Source organism: Cyclopterus lumpus, chromosome 13, assembly GCF_009769545.1.
Source record: "Cyclopterus lumpus isolate fCycLum1 chromosome 13, fCycLum1.pri, whole genome shotgun sequence".
NCBI lineage: Eukaryota > Metazoa > Chordata > Actinopteri > Perciformes > Cyclopteridae > Cyclopterus > Cyclopterus lumpus.
Window position 1 is genome coordinate 9,862,161 of NC_046978.1, and position 17,713 is coordinate 9,879,873.

The 17,713-nt window shown below is 38.1% G+C and overlaps 1 protein-coding gene across 2 annotated transcripts; it reads right to left on the bottom strand.

Annotated features, from left to right (window-relative positions):
- Positions 1–748: 748 nt before the first annotated feature.
- LOC117741468 (serine/threonine-protein kinase DCLK1-like) lies at positions 749–16,833 on the bottom strand. 2 transcript variants are annotated; one of them, XM_034548533.1, is made up of 16 exons: positions 16,509–16,833; positions 15,744–16,116; positions 15,151–15,497; positions 9,123–9,222; positions 8,233–8,349; positions 7,968–8,056; positions 7,047–7,134; positions 6,780–6,949; positions 6,211–6,330; positions 5,813–5,959; positions 5,098–5,231; positions 4,858–4,935; positions 4,596–4,692; positions 4,375–4,455; positions 4,139–4,252; positions 749–2,766 (listed from the first exon to the last, which is right to left on the bottom strand). In XM_034548533.1, exons 2-16 carry the CDS (start codon positions 16,102–16,104, stop codon positions 2,560–2,562), a joined length of 2,250 nt encoding a protein of 749 aa, XP_034404424.1. In that variant the 5' UTR covers positions 16,105–16,116; positions 16,509–16,833; the 3' UTR covers positions 749–2,559. The 2 variants fall into 2 exon arrangements, with proteins under 2 accessions (XP_034404424.1, XP_034404425.1); XM_034548534.1 differs by having other exon boundaries at positions 1,150–2,766; positions 4,596–4,689; positions 16,509–16,797.
- Between the last annotated feature and the right edge of the window lie 880 nt (positions 16,834–17,713).

A 17,713-nucleotide genomic window follows, 5' to 3' on the forward strand; every position in this document is an offset into this window, starting at 1 on the left:
GTGCATTGGTAAGCAATATTATCACTTGGTTGTTATAAAGGATTTCAGCTGCCTGACAAATTACCGAAACATGACTATGGTCTACTTTTGGTGATGTGAGAGCTATTGTGTCTGCATTTATTTAGCAGAAGTATGTCGCTGTGAGCTGAGAATTTAAAATGAACAAAAATATGCAAATAGCTTAAATAAATTGCATTGTGATTTTCAAATGGTGCTACCAGACACCACCCTACCCAAAGCTTTGTTCAAATCATTTTTATTGTGAATTTAAATTTGTTTAACAAAAAACTATTTTGTTTGTTACAATTAAGCAGTGCATTTTGATTTAGTGTAATTTATTTTAAGATATGGTATGATTTATACACTTGTTGCATTACCAATTGATTTAGTATACATTTTGAAAGAGGTGGGATGTTTTAAGCTTATGCGATTATGTACAAATTCATAACTAAATTCAGCTGCTTTCATTATTTTTTGTGTTTATAATAAAATTGAATAAATATACCAGTGAGCTTGAACTCGTGTACGTGTGTGCCTTCCTCCAAAACATTCATGCAAGTATTAATGCAATCCAACAATAAAGTATGTATAACTAGAGCTCAGTAAATGCATACTATAAATGGAATTATATTGAAGATATCATAAACTTGTTTGATTATACTGCCACCTACTGCCTACTTTTGTTGCTGCAGATTTAGTAGGTCCACCACAAGTAATCTTGCAAAAACAGTTAGGCGGATTCAAAAATGTATTAAATCCTTTTTATTCCCAGGTTTGGTTTCATCGCAGATAGCTACATCGTTGAAATGTTTATTCAACTACAATCAATTTTTTTTCCTCAAAAGATTTAATGTTTTTTATACTTATTTAAATTGTGTTTAACATCCTTACATTAATGGAATATGGATGACTATAATACAGCATTCCCATTTTTACGCTTCCACCCAATACTGACATTCACAGTTGTCTTAAGAGTATTATTTTGTCATACTGTATATAAACATTAAATATTTTTTTGTCTTGAAAGCATTAACATTCCCAAAAGGTCACGATCACAACTTTCTGTCCTTGTGCTTTTTGGTTAAAGCCCTTCTAGTCAAAAACTTAAAAACCCTTTTACAACAAAGTTAGTGGTGTGACTTTTTTCTTCAAATACATATACAAGTTTTAATTTAGCTGTGGTATGACTGTAGTCTGCCTCAACTGAACTGCATTCACCAAGACGGCATGTACAAAGACAACAGAAATGGCAGGCGTATATAAAACAATAGAACAGACAAACAACTGATTTAGGATGCATATTACCACACATGCAAGGTACAGTCTTTGATGAAGGAAACAGGACATTCACACCCACAACAATTTGGTCTCTGGTGAACCAATGTATGAAGAGAACAGTCTGGTGAGCAGATTAATACAAAAGCACTGACTTAATGAACAAATATTGAAATAATGTATTTTACTGGAAGCACTGTTGTGTTTAACAACATTTAACTTGTTTCTTGTGTAAAAAAAAAATCCAAGTTGTACAAGAGCCAATAGCTCCCATCTGATAGATAAGTGTCTTAGTTGGCTGCCAATAATAACAGCAATAGATCCATTATCACTCATTCCAGCATTTTGAAAGACACATTTGATACTATGCTCATTGGCAGTACACCCAAGTGTACTTAAATCCATATAAGCCAAGGCCAGGCTTTAAACATGCACTTACTACCAACAACACAGCACTGACATTCATCTGTACCACCACTGAATTACAAACACTCTAGACATGTAACAAATCTACCGATTCAATAATCCTCCTCAAGCACCCAGGTGAGCTGGACTATCAATAGTCAAATATTGGCACCCTCAAAAGGGTAATGGTACTGGGAGCAAAAAAATATTTTAAGTACAGATAATGCTTACGGTACAATATAGCAGCATATCATTTCAGTTTCTTTAGTCCTTTTAAACAGTGTGCCTGAGGTTTATGCACCAGAACCTTAAGCACCTCAGCACAGATAAATCTAAGTCACAAAATACAGCAGTACGGTGACTGTTGTATTTAGAGTAATTCTTAAACAAGCATTGGTGTTTAAACCACAATAAGTTAAATTTACCATCATAACACATCATGTAATTCAATATTTAAAAACTACGGTTTGAATGTTTTTTATTTACATGTTCCATTAAAAAGCTACGTACTACGTCTTTCCTGTAGTATACTATATAAACCAGTAGAGGGCTCTAGGGTACTACAATGAACCAGTGTGTTGTGAATAAATAAGGCTTTTACAGCTTTGTGACTTTTTTGGAAGAAATTAAATAAGGAAAAACAAAAAAATGTTTCTTACAAGGTGTATCGTTGATCTACAGACCAACTTTTCTCTTTCTCTGATCAATGCAGTTTATAATTAAAGTAAACGTATTATGACTGGGAACACTTAAATAGGTGCATGTAGTTATGCAGCCTGTGAATGTCCAGGTCAGCAGACTGAATCCAATGATGGGTCTTTCCGTTTTACACTCCACCCTTTCCCACTCCCAGAGCAGTAGATGTGGGCTGTGGGAGTGTTAGAATTGAGAAGTGGGTGAACGAACAGTGTCAGCCGAACTTGGGGAATATTCCTCAGACTCAGAGGTAAACTGAGCGGCGGAGTAGATGGGGTTGGCAATGCGGGAGGCGCCGGCACCGATACTGTGTGGTAGGTGGGGTGCAAATTTCACATCCTGGTGGCGTCTTCGTTGGAAAACTTGCTTCTCCTTATCAAGTGGCGTGGTCTGAGAAAGGGGGACACAGCAGCTAATGTTAGGTGCTCCACAAGAGACCACAGATGAGTGGCATCCAATTAATCACCAGTGAGACACTTGGCAAATGTTAGATGAGCTAAAGTTGGCATGCAGCTGTATGTGGAAAAAGCTGCATTTACCGTACTACTATTCTCTAGAGTTTACTTTCTTGTGACACAGCAAACTGGGGCAGCGCGGTACAAAGGCAGAGGCAAAAATGTCTTCCACAACAGGTGTGTGAGATCTCTATGTATTTCAAAACAAATCAGGTAAAATACATTCTACTTTGAAACAAAATCCAGTGGATAAATAGTTTAGATATCTTTTTATGGCATTCTATACTTTTACTTTTTTAAATTACATTTGTATTTTTTGCATGACACTAACACATTTTCTTGTGGCATACTATAGTTTGGCTTTTTAATGCATTTTTGTGGCATACTATATTCGTTTTTTATGGCGCACTTTACTATGACTTTTTATTTTTAAAAGTTATTTATGGACATTTTGTAAGGCAACCTGTATTATGGCATTTTTGTGCAACTTTATGGTATCTTAATTGCATACTATACTTTGACTTGTTATGACATTTGTATGACATGATGTTTTTATGGCATACTACATTATGACTTAATGAATTATTTAGAATTTTTTGACATACTATACAATGAGTATTTTATGAAGTATATTGCCAACAGAAGTAAAGCACGTCATAAACGTCAGTTGATGTCACGGTAAAAATATCTCCTCTCTTTTTAAAAAATAAAAAGGCTCTCATCTGATGTTTTATGTTATTGTGATGTTTAGTTACGGCTGATGTATCGAATATCGTCATTTTCCTGTTGGTGTCTGGAGTCAAAGTTGAGCTTTGAAACTATTTAAGAAATCATATCAACCCAAACCTAGTCATTGTCGGCCAACTTTGTTATTCATAAGATCTCCTAATGACGGTGCTGACAGTACATCTAGAAGAGGTGGATGAGAGACCAGAGCACACACAGGAAACTCTGGCAGCAAGAGGCAGAGTGATGAACTGATGTATACAAAAGTCACTAAATTATAAATGACCACAGATAAAATATGGCTAATGGATTCATTTTGTTGCCTTGCCAGACATACAATGTTAGTATGTACGACTGAATTTCAATAACATCCAAAGGATAAAGATAAAAAGCTTTTGTACAGAATGAGGCGTAAGGCTGCAGTTGCATATAAGAGACACTGGTTAAAAATTATCTTTCTCAATTTGTAATGACATTCAAAGTATCATAGCTAAGGCACATAAAAAGGAGCCTGAATGTAATCTACGGCTCCAGAGATGCATGCTGTGTCTGTGTGTGGAGGGGTGCAGATCAGTGCTTACTGTAATGACTGACACTCCTGCAGTGGTGCTGTTGAGCTTGGGCCCGGGATTGAAGTGCTTCTTGATCTTCCCAGCCACAGGCAGCTGGTGCTTGTTCTCTGACACACCATCATCCTGGAAAATATAAAGCTTCAGAAACACTATTTGCTGTATCATAGTGCACTCTTTCATAGCAGTGTTTGCATGAACACAGGTGATTCTAGTGAAAGGACTAACTTTAAAAATGCTGAACTTACATTGACCCAGCGGTGATCAAGCACCTGTACAGCCGTGTATCTCTGATCCACCTCTACCTGCAGCATTCCAGTGATCAGATCCTAAATAAAGACAGAATATATTATTATGCTGTAAATTCATGGCTAATGTCAGACACCACCTAAACACATGACAGACAGATTGTGGTGTTTCACATGAAGAATAACAATGGCAGATGAGGAGAGCACTTCCAGACACTAACCTTGGCAGGGTCAGAAACACTGTCCCAGTATGGTGCAGGAAAATCAAGCTGGGCACTCAAAAGGTGTTCAAAGAGAGCCTCTTGATCTTCACCACTGCTGTAGAAAATAAAACAGGTAATTGATAATCTCAAACTAAGTTCCATGTAATAGTCTATAGTGTGATGGCATAGAATAGACATTTTCAATAATGTGATTAAGACGATTTAAATGTGGTTAAAACATTATACTTCAAAATAATCACCCTGATACAGAAGCACATACCCACTGAAAGGAGGAAAGCCACACAACAGTATGTAAGTGATGACACCAGCTGCCCAAATGTCAACCTTGAGGCCATACCTGTAATTGAAGAGGAAGATATCTGGTAAGACTTAGCACATCAGCAAGTAGCAATAGTTCACAGGAATTACTGTAGAAGTTTTTTATTGGATGAATGCTACTTCTTTCTACTTTCTTTTTACAGCAAATGCCTTAATAATCATGTCTCGGATGAGGACTCACCCGGTCTCAGCGACAATCTCTGGTGCTACATAGGTGGGTGTGCCACACACAGTATAGAGCGGCCCGTTAACAACAGTAGCCAAGCCAAAATCACCTAGCTTCAGAGACTTACTGCCATCATAGTGTTCAAACACCTGTGAAACACACACAATAAGAGAAAGTCAGAAACCGCAAGTAAAGAGGTCCCCAATTAATATTAATGCAAAAGCTCAAATAAAAAGTGCAGTCGAGGCTGAGTTTAATGTAATTAAGGTGTGTGAATTGTTTTAGTCTCAGGCTTTTTTTATGCTCATGTGAATGAATGTCCTGCATTCAATCAATTAAGATACTTAGTCTTCTGCTTCTAAAAATGTAGATAATAGATCAAAGCTATTTTACATCCATATTTTTACATCCATGTCAGACTTTACAGTGTTAGAAACATGAGCTCCAAATGACCAAAGTGATATGACACAGTAAATACCTTGTGGCGTTAGGTACAGTCATTTGTGTTCATGATTTCATGCATTTATCCTATATATGTTGCATGCCTTCATGCATGTGTAATTGTTATTTCTGAATGCAAACTTGCACGTACAAACTTTGGAGAAAAGTGACATTGGGAACAGGAAAAAAGATTGATAGGGGAACATGGACCTATGAGGTTTGAATATGCAAAGCTTTTACAATTTAGCTCCACTCATGGCGAGTACAGAATCTTTGTAGTCATACTTACCAACAGGTTTTCTGGTTTTATGTCTCTGTGGACAATATTGAGGCTGTGCAGGTACTTAATGGCACTTGCCAGATTGAACAGCATACAGCTGGCATCTCGCTCTGTGTATTTGTTTGAGGAGGTGATTGCATCAAAGAGATCGCCCCCCTGGAGAAAGAGTATTTGGGATGTGAAAGAGCACCGGTTGCTAGTTTTCAACTATGTTAAAGGGTTGATGCAACTTTATCCATTAATAGGAATCAAGTAAATCCATTTTAAGGGACTAGAATATAAAATGATGGTACAAAAAAAGATGTTGAGTTAAAAAAATATTTATATTGATTCAAAACATTTTAATGTATTTTTTTTACTGCATTTGAGCGTGAAATTGCTTTGAAAAATTAACAAATATGTATTACCTTAACCAACTCCATTACAAGATAGAGCTCACTATAGGTGTCCATCTCCTCAATTAAAAGTACGATGTTGGGATGTTTCACGTGCCGAAGGATTGACACTTCACTCTGGATCATGTGCTCCTGGGTAATAAAAGGAATATCATTCAACAGAAGAAAATCTATCAACAATAAAAAGAAATGTATACAGAAACATATCAGTGGAATGCGAGACTAGGGAGCCTACTTTTCAGTAAAATATGAAAGACAAACTGGTTTATCTTTCATATTTGCTTTGAATGTGAAAAACAAACCAGTTTCTGAAACATCTTAAAAATGTGAAATGTCAGTTGAAATCATTTTGATCCATGTTAACACAACTTAATGTTAGCTTTATCTGATGGTAAACATGAAAAAGAAAGATAATTTAATCCCAGAGGAGATAGCACCATATGCTGATGAAGAAAAATAAAGAATGAATGAATCAGCATCCAAAGCAAAACACAAGATTGTAAACAGAAAATAACTTGATAATGAATTAGACCAAATTGGCTGGTGATAATTAAAGTCAGCAGATGTAGAGATAAACTCACCTTTCCCCTGCATTTATCTTTGCTGATGATTTTCAGAGCGTACTCTCTCCCAGTGGACCTCTCCACACACTCTCGGACCACAGCAAAGTTTCCGTCCCCTAAAGTCCTCCCCACTTTGTACCTCTCTGCTATGGATGCAGGCACTGAGCGGTACTCATCCACTGGCTCAGCTGTGGAGAAAATGAAAAGATCAATAATGTAAAGATATGAACAGTAGCCTTTACATTGCTTGCAAACATTACATTTTCCACAATGATTAAGTCTAACCTTCACTGCCAGGCCCATCTCCTTCATCCATTGAGCTGCAAACCTTGGTAGACGCTAAAGAGAGTGAAGAGCCACTGTGTTGAGATCCCTGGAAATAAGACAGCCATGACTTGAAAGACACACCAATGCACTTGTTTTACAGAAACTTGAGAGAAGGCAAAGCTTTCACAAAGCCTATTTGTTCCACTCTAACCAGCCTTGAGTATGCAGTTTAAGATTAGATAAATAAAGCTTGGTGAAACATTATACTAACCTTTCCACCAGCATAAAAGACTAGCAAGAGCTTCCAAAAAGGATTGAGAGAAAATAATATCCTGAGCAACAATACCAAACACAGCCAGCCTTATGATTAATTAATGATGGCATCACTGATAATGGGATTTCGACTGTGCTATGCAGAGTCGACTGTGCTATGCAGCCTCAAACTTGCTTGTCCTCCCCAGATCTGCGATAGTCACAGCAAAAAGATGAACATTTTACTCAAGAGATAGCTCTAAATTTGAGATTTTCAGAAACATATGTATGAGCTATATATATATATATATATATATATATATATATATATATATATATATATATATTTATTTATTATATATATGTATACCTCTGTACTTGACCTGCAATCACCCAAGATTTCTCAGTAACATAAAACTAGTCGCATTACTGAGCAACATAAACAAACAGCAAGGTCAACGATGTATAGCTATTGTAGGCGCATACATATTTGCTCACCAATATTTAAAAGGTGAAAAATCAATAAAGTAGACCGCTTCTGTTTAATTCCATGTCACTAGAATACTTTCGAATAATATACATTGATGAAGAGACTGGCTGAACTCCTTCCCAAACTTGGTCTTGTATAATATATCAAATACATCTTTAGGACATTAACTTATTTACAGGAACATCCATTTTTATTACCCGTCGTCTTCGGAGGCTAGCTGGACTGGTTGGAGACGGGCTCGGAGACTTCCGAGGTGTGGACAGCTGACTGCTTACAGTGCCATTAGCTGTCGGTACATTAGAATTGGAAACAAACAATCAGCATAATGATAAAATACTGCAAGATAGATCAAAATGCAATTGTTATACATAGTGTGTATGTATACCTACAATCAGTACACTTGAAGTTTTAGAACAGTAATACATTTAGTTTGTATCTTTGTGTCCGCACGCATGCACATACCTGAACCAGTGGATGACGGGGACTTGCTCCTGCGGGACATCCCACCAAGTCTTGGCGAGGAGAGACCCTGCACGGAGGGGAGTCGGCCATATGATGCAGACTTTGCTATCCTGCACTCTAAATAGAAAGAAAATACTTCAAGACAGACACTGCCTACACTAGAGCAACATTTTTCCTTGATAATACTTGGCTACCTTATTCTCCGATTTTTTCAGCTTCAAGTCTGTGAGAGACTATTTAGTAGTATTAAGAAGTATTTTATTTTGGGACAACATCCTATAAACCACAAAGCCACAACATATGAGTGATGACAACCTCTTGTATTCTGACCTGCACATTCATCAAACACAAACTCTTTATACCACAATAATAAGTCAAGTGAATGGTAGTGCCCTGAGTGTCATCTGTATTCAATGTGAACTCTCTCCTCACCACAACAACTCTAAGCATAAATACTGTGCTAAAGCTGTGACACCACTCCACTAAAGATATTCTGACACCCGTTCATTCATAAGTGGTCTTAATAAATGGAAAGTCTGGATATTGGATGTTGTATCATAGATTCACATGTTGATAAAGTATAGTGTCTACATTTTAAAGAAAAAGATTTGTAGCGGAAAAAGGTAACAGGGAACCAGATGGCAGCAACACCTTATGCATTTTTGTAGAGCTTCAAAAAGGTATGAGCAACTGCAGTAACGGCAATAGAAAGAATAGACATACGAGAACAAAACTGCAGAAACACAACAATAAAAGTTCCACATGTTTGGCCTTTTTTTTAAATGAACTTTTAACACAAATAAGGATGGTTTAATAAAAAGCTATTCACAAACGGCGTTAGTCCTATGTTTTCTCTACTGAGCGACTCATATAAATTAAGGAACACTTACCACTTTCATCCAAGTTGAAGTCATCCTGATAACGGAACTTCTCAGGGCCACAGGCAAAGAAGATATCATCCTCCCCAAAAAAGTCCTGAAGGCAGGTCACCTGGTAAAGATCGAGATGTTTCTCTCAGTTATAGTTCAAAAACAAGTTTGATAAGTGACGTGTACTCTCCCCAGTGACACTGTACATCATATTAATTCCAAAGACAGTACAATTTTCGCCAAATACCTGAAACATTCCAAAATGAAACAATCAAATGAACAATCTAGAAAGCTACAAGTGTAGGTATTATTCTTCAATCAGTACACAGACACAGTCTGCTGCTGCCTTTAGGTCAAGTTTTGGACCATTTTCAAACTTTAATGGACTAATTTACAGGATACAGAGGAGTTGTATTGCCCTCTATTGTCTGTGACCATTCAATGTAAAGTCAAGTTTCAACAACAGTCGTCCATTCTGAGAGCAAATCATGTGTCACCAAGACAGAGTATATTGTTCCTCAGATGGAAGCAACATAAAAACAAGATGACTGAGTTGATTCATCTTTTGCTCTCATTAATACAGGATCCCATCGCAGTGGATGAAGTTTCATAAATAAATGAAGATGCTAATGGTGTCCTGACCTTCTACTCAAAAGGGTTATTGATGTGCTTAACTACAGCAGTGCACCAGAAAATGTTTTCATTTTTTCTCTGAAGTAGGGTGGACCCAGCAAAAGCTTTATCAACAAAATTGTTATTCCATATAAAGTATTAGTCACTAAGTGGGACATTTATCTTGTCTTTGCAGCTCGGCAAAACCCTACTCCTGGCTGGTGGAGAAGCTGTTGCGGGATGCGAAGCGCTCGTCCTTCAAGACGGAGTTTCTGACTGTCGTTAAAAGTCGATCTAGGTCTGTCTGTGCTGGGCTGGTTGCTACCAAAGGCCCAACTGGAGTCTGAGCTGACTTTCTGGTGAATATGCTTGAATCCTCAAACATAATGATTTATTTGTACAATTTAGTGAGGGACAAAAATATTTATAAAACTAGACAATTGCAAACATCTAATATGTACATGCATTATTAATTGTCTAATAAGATGACTTAAGTGCTTTGGCATGAAGCAAACAGACATGGAAGCCACCACAGTCCGACAACCCAACTTCCCTCTAACCATATATATTAAATATTAAGTTATCATCCTTCTTAGTTATGAATGTGAAAATATTCAGTTTTTCATTGTACGAATCTCAGATTTTGGAAGAAATGTACCCTTTAAAATTGAAAGAATATGGGATATGCTGCTTTGATGTTTTTTGATCCAGAATACTGAAATGGTGGATTATTCACTAAACAAAAGGATTGAAAGTACTTTTTTTGCAGGCTACATATAAACCAAACAGCCAAAGGTCATTTCCGCCATTGAAATCTTTTTATAAAATGGAGCACAGAGGGAGGCTAAATATGAACATTTTCTCTGTAGATGGTCCCCTCTGACAACCCCTGCCCCCCACCCCTCCACCGGGAGTGTGAGATCCCGAAGGGAGGAGACATGCACAGCCGTTGTCAAGGGGGCCAGACTGAATCCCAGCTGAGTTTGAGACGATGAGAGGGACATGCCTGCTTTAAGATTGTCCTGTCATGAGCCTATCTGGAGCACTGGACATTACAAACTGCTGACAATAGAACAATCAGTCTAGATAAGGTGGAACCATTTACAACATCATCTCACTATGAAGATGTGTGTTGAAAGCTGGCTTCAAACATTTGGTGAATGGTAACCCTATAATTCTCAATTTCTATCTTAAGCAAAAAGTAAACCTGAGCAGAAACAAGTGTCATTATTTACCAGTAGGATCAGAAATCTAATCAACAATGTACACCCTCAAAACAACAAATGTCTCCAACTATAGAATGACACAATATGGATCACTTCATTCAAGGTCTTGAGTGAAATGTATCTCGCTGAATTAACAATAGCCCATTTTTATCTGTTATATGTAACTCTTAAATAACTCACATTACATTAAATAGATATTGTTCATCTGGAATACAAGGAAATAAGTAAACGCCAAACTTATGATGGAGCAATCATGATTGTGCTTTATATTGGTGTCTGGTTGCTGAGCAACACAGTAGCTCCATAAGGCCTACCATCCCCCTAACACCGACACACACTCTCCTAGCAGTTTGGAAGCATCCAGTACAAATATTGATCGTCATCGTTTTATCTGTTTGAAAAACAATGAAAGGTATGCATGCTTTAGAAGCTAATCCATCTGAGCCATAGTAAAGACTATAGATTAGACATAAAACACAAACTGGTAATACACCATTGCGCTACCAGTACACAGGTGACGCTCTCTATGGTGCTGAATCTCCCCTTTGAAGCGCAAGACAGAACCAAGCAGCGTCACTCAGAATGTCAGGGAGAAACAAGACTCATCTTCACATGCACTTTTCAAATTGTTCTAGTCAATTTTGGATGGGCTGCCCTTATTTACAGTTTTAGAGTATGTTCAAATGTGTATTCTGTAGGATTAAGAATGTCCAGTAGAAAGATAAAAGGATGGAAAACAGTATATTCAGTGACAAACATTATCCAATATCCAGATTGTATGTGCTGCAGAATTGTGTGACATAACTGCAGTTGCTGCATATACAGATTACAGTAATAGCTGCCTTAAAAAGTGCAAGTCAGCACTATACGTACATCCATAGGGACACACCCACAACTCAAGCACACTTATGATCTATAACTCTAGCTCACATATGTTCAGCATTCCTAATCACAATGTCCTCGTCTTGAGTTTTTATATTTAGCCATTAGTAGTTCTAATAAGGATACTGAGCATGTCATTGTTTTGTGTTTAACTGAAAGTCACAGCAGTAGGTGAGCAGAAAGCCAGACATCCTCCCAATCTCCTTCATCCTTCTTTCTACCCTTTAGTTACAGAGATATTTAAAAATAGCAAGGTTTGAGAATTTATACCCGTCAACAGCAACAAAATGTAATTTCATTCACTATGCTACATTCGCACCAGAAAGTAGTTAGTCTTTCTATTGTAAAAATAAATCTTAAATACCATCCCTGGCAGGTCTCCTAAAACCAACACCAAATGCCTATGTTTATGTTAATGTCTCTGAATTGCAGGAGAACATCATTGGTCCTCTTTTATAATCATTTTGTAAAAAGTAATTGATCTAAAATAATGGCCACATCATGCAGGAATGACATTGGTGTAATGAGCAGAGACCAATATAGATTAATTATGGACCCACACAGGTCAAACCAGAAAAAAGCTGAGTCACGGTCATGATGACACACAGGGCACCATACATGTCATAACCACAAGAATAAATGTTCCCACATCTACTGATACATAATTTTACCATGGAGAATTAAGCCTCTGCTTTTGTGCATTGGTGTCATGCCAGGCTCTGTCCTAGGGTGGCTGTTTTGACATCTATTTGAACAATAAGTGTTGACTTTAAAAGACAGAAGTTAGCTATGTGCATAGTTCAATTACAGAGCAGGGCCATATGGAATGCTATGGCCTACGTCTCCTTAAACATACTGCGTCATTCAAATGTTCAGCTTCACTGCACACAAACACAACAGCACAAACATAGTTTGTTTCTCTATACCTTATATGTTTGTACTACAGTGTGGAAAATGTTATATAAACTATTAGTCATCTGAAGTTTATAATGTACAACACAACAAACATCAACTTGTCTGTGCCCATTTGGCCAGGGATTACAGCCATCAAGCAGCGCCACCTAAGAAGCAGAATTACTAAACATGACTCATGAGGCTAAAACAAATGTGAAAACCGAAATTGGCAGTAGAAAAATCAAGAGGGATGGACATGACTGAAAATTCTAATATTATTTTTAAAACTGCAGCAAATACACCAATATCAGACGTACATAAAAAGCATTTAAAGTAAATATATAGGCTAATCTTTTGGTTGTGTTTGGAAACAAACCTGTGAGAGAGATAATTGTTTTTCTGCAGAATGGCATCGTCTCCGGACCAACAGCACATGCAGCTATTTTACCACAAAAGGTTAAACACCCATGAAAACAGGCCCTTTGATGCCAAAGGGTGCTTATTTGGCCATCTGGAGTCACAACATGACAAAAAGTACAAAAGGCAGGGAAACTAGAGCACAGAGCTGCACTGCCAAGCACATAACACAACAGCTCATTAGGAAAGCATAAACGATAAAACGATAAAACGATAAAATCACTAAACTGAATAAGCAAAGATAAATTACCTTGTGTGAGGGACAAATGGAGAACTACAGAAATACATTCTAATATTTTACTTTCAGAGTATACAAAATAGACATATACCTTTGATCCATTGCAATGTCATGCCCGTTTATGCTTTGCTAAACAATCTGTATTCCTAAAATAATTCAGAGGATTTCTAGTGTCAGATTTGGAAAATCCCTAACTTTACCCTCTACACAATCACAGAACGGGATTATACCCGAGCCATGTGCTCCGTCTTGCCGCCATGAGCCCCCTCTCTCTACACATACAGTCCTGACATCACTACTGCACTGCTCTGCCGCAGAGGCTGTTCCTTAGCAACCAGCTCAGCAAACCATATCACCATAGAAACCATCAGAAGAAAAAAAAGAAATAATAATATTGTGTGATGAGGATACTAATGCAGAATGTAGGTTATAAGGCTTATGAAAAGGGAAGTTAAAAAGCGGATTATTTTTATGGGATGTATTGAAACTAATTTGCGGTGTGAAGTTGCCACTTCAGTGCTCTCCAACCATATCAACCCAGAATGGCCCACGTCCCCTCAAATGTAGTGGGAGATAAGGCACTTGCGCAAGGATGTCAACAAAGTATAATAATGTCAATAATGGCTACTGTATCTGTGTGTATTACTAACTCACTAAATGAATACTGTAACCATTCAACAATGTGCCACTGTTTAGTAGTAATATTAGAATATTGGAATACAGTTAGCACATTTTCTCAGTTGACTTTGAACCTACTGAGAAAGCAATTTTCAGAAACATGAATGAAAGTTATATTTCTTTAAAATCTCGCGCCAGAAAAACTCTGAAAGAAATGTGTACCAGGTCTGCCTCTTGTGCAGTATGCTGATGCAAGAGATACAGTACTACACATGGGAAGATAGACTGTGGAGAGAATATTTAAACTAAAACAGCAACATACAAACAACATACTCCACAAACAAATATATCTTGGTACTGCACACAGCCAAGCTATGAACATAAGAAAAGGTCATGCCAGAGACTTCTATCTGACAAAAGCATCATTACTCCTACTGTGAGCAATTCATTTATCATTGGTGACAAAAGGGTGTAAGATAATAAGGTAATAGAGAACGTACGGTTGTCCTGGCTGCTTCACTTTGAAATAAGAATACTGTCAATAAAGAAAGTCAAATGTGGGCTATATAAAAGGGTTTACATCTCTTAAATGTATGGAAATTAGGTAAATGTTTTAAACATACAGTTTAATTAATGTTGGTTACAAATGTGCAACCAGCTTTACTAACTGCTTCCTCTCTGAGTAAAGGGAGGCCTTCAAGTCAGGTAGGTAAGGCAATGCCTGTGACTTTCACAAACTAAAGTAGATAAGATTCCTTAATTTACTAGACACTATATCACATATTGTTACATACATGCTGTAGCTATCTATACAACTGTAAATATTATTAAATATTAAGACTGTGTACTTCAGAAGAAAAGTAGCATTACACAGACATGCACACACACACACATGCGCGCGCACACACACACACACACACACACACACACACACACAGCTAATGTGTCATCATATTCTAAACAGTGCATTACATCCTTTTTAAATATGAAGAAAAAAATGTGTTGGACCTAAAAAGGATAACAAAAAACAAGCAAATTATTTTATCTAGCCATTACCAAAATGTAATTTTCTCCAGTGTACCCTACTCTGAAACATGTTGGGGAAAATTAGAGAAAGTGAGGCTAACAGAATCACCACTAGAAATGATAACTTAACACCTACCATCTTTCCGTCAACAGTATATAACCTTTTGACGGCTCCAGATTCCAGCTGGATGGCTTCTGTGATGTCAGTCATGACTTGCTCAAAGGAGTGTGCAGTCTTCTTGTTGAGCAAGATCCGTACAGCCTTGCGAGGCTTTACTCCACTGCGGACAATGGTTACCAGTTTGGGCTTAATAAAGTCCTTGCTCTCCCTGGTTTCCGGGGATCCAGCCTTCGCACTACCGAGGGAAGAAGGGTCACGGATGGACAGAGAAGCCAAAGCACCAACTGCCCAGTTGGGATTTACATTCTTTGTGTAGTCCATCAGCTTGTAGGGCTCTATGGATGCACACACATAGCTCTCCCCTGCAGAAAATCAAGACACAGAGAATTTTCATTTTCCCACAAACAAAAGCTTAGACACATGCAATATTAACAAACGTGGATATCACATACTAGTGTGGCACTGGCTTATTCTGCTCTACAATATGGAGTATGTCATGCATTTTGTTTTCATCTAAATCAGCTTTACATGTTGGTGGGGTTTGTGGCTTGTTTCATCTCACATAACTCAATATAAAGTAATCTGGACAATTCAATAACACTACTCACCTTCCACCAGCTGGTCCATGCAGGTGATCTTTGTTGTCCCATCAATAGTATATATGGTCCGCACCCCTTGTGGCAAGTTGACATTATCTGACAGAGATCGTGTGAGGTCAGCCAGGAGTGCTTCTATAGACCTAAATCTCTCCTGAGAAATGGCAAAAACAATCCCTTTGAAGTAGCGGTCCCCATTACGATAGAAACGAATCTTCTTGGCCTTCTTTTCTGAGGTCAGTGCTTGCAGTGTCCTGGTGCGGTACAGGCTGCAGTGAGCGCTATGAGTGGGACTGGGGAGCCCATTCCCTCTTGAGCCCCTTCGGGTATACCTTTGAGCCTTGTCCCGTTCATCAAAGTGCTCCAGCTCCATGTCTGTGCGATGCTATTAGACCATAAATAATACAGGGAAAATGCTTACTTTTTTAATATGTCAATTCATTTGAATAATACATTTGTGCAATTCGGCTCTCTGTCAGTTGTTCACACTCCTGATACAGCACTGATACAGGCTTTGTTACTGCTACTGCTGCTTTTACACAAATTATGAATTAACATGTCACACCCATTTCATGCTACCTGGTGATACTCAGTTCAATCTTTACAGCAATGAAATGCATCTGCATTTTCAGTGGATAGTAGAACATCAACAGTGTAAGCCTGGTACAGAATGGTGGCTAAAAGCGTATTGATAGGTAAAACAATAACAATATATAATATAGCGAGAAAATGGTGTAGAACATATGGATGTTCTTGTACTGGTGCAATCTCTCTTACCTTTTAGACGAGGACAAATGCGAATAAAGCGGGTTTTTTTCTGGAAGCAGAACTCGTTCTAATGAATCATTTATTAATTTGATGCCTTCTAGATGAACCATGCGTCCCTTTGTTGCACCTGTGATGGTGCTGTCTTCCTGCTTGCCTGCCGTGTGTCTACTCCGCTGTGTGTTCGCATGCAGAGAGGAGGCAGGGCTGTACCCGGTGTCCTCCACACTCCCCTACTCTCCCATTCTGCCATCGCAGTGATTTACATCAGACTGATTGGGGGTCAGCACTCCTCGTGCACATTGCTGTCAGAACACGCCCTCACGGAAACCTCAACGCTAGTTCAGCTACATGGTGCGCGTACCTGCTTGGAATAACCTCATACCTGTGATACTTAGCTAGGTTATGTACATATTAATACAACAAATCCACAAATCGCCATTCACTAATTATCACGCAAGGACCGAAACACGTTAAATACGCTTAAATACTCTATCCTTTTCTGGTTGGACGGCAGGCATTTCCCAAACAACATGCTGTCAGATGAACCTTACTTTAAGCTAGCTTAGTTAACTAATTTAGCAAACTGACTCTGGGTTAAAGTGACAGCTCACATATTTATGAACAATGAATTTCCTGCTCTTACATTACATCTTTCACTGTGTGCAATTAGGTTAATTTACCATATTCAATGAATATGTAACGTTGCGTTTGGCTAGTTAGTGTTCAGTTCATAGCCAAGTAGACTTAGCCATTAGTAGATAGATAAGTACTTTATTGATCCCCTAAGGGAAATTCAGGAAAGTATAGCAGTATATATATTCAGTATAGCATTAGCTAGCAGTGTTGAACACTCAAAGGGGTTTTGTTGGAGGAGCTTAACACTAGGTGTTAAAAATGCCCTCTCACAAGGTAACATTCTGGGGTTACAGGTTGCACCAATTCTGCACTACAAATGTGATATGACAAGGTATCTGGCCTGTTTAAGACCAACCCACACAGGTGTCGGTGACGTGTAATTAATTGGATCACCCGGAGCCCGTGGATAAGTGACGAGCGGGTGAAGGACACATTCCACACGGGAACTAATAAACATCACTAAAGTATGAGCAGAAGACCACCTAATGGGTCATTTGCACTTGTTTTTGTATCATCACAGCAGTCTGTCACACTTCCATAGACTAACAACCTGCATGAATACTTGATGTGTGAAAAGA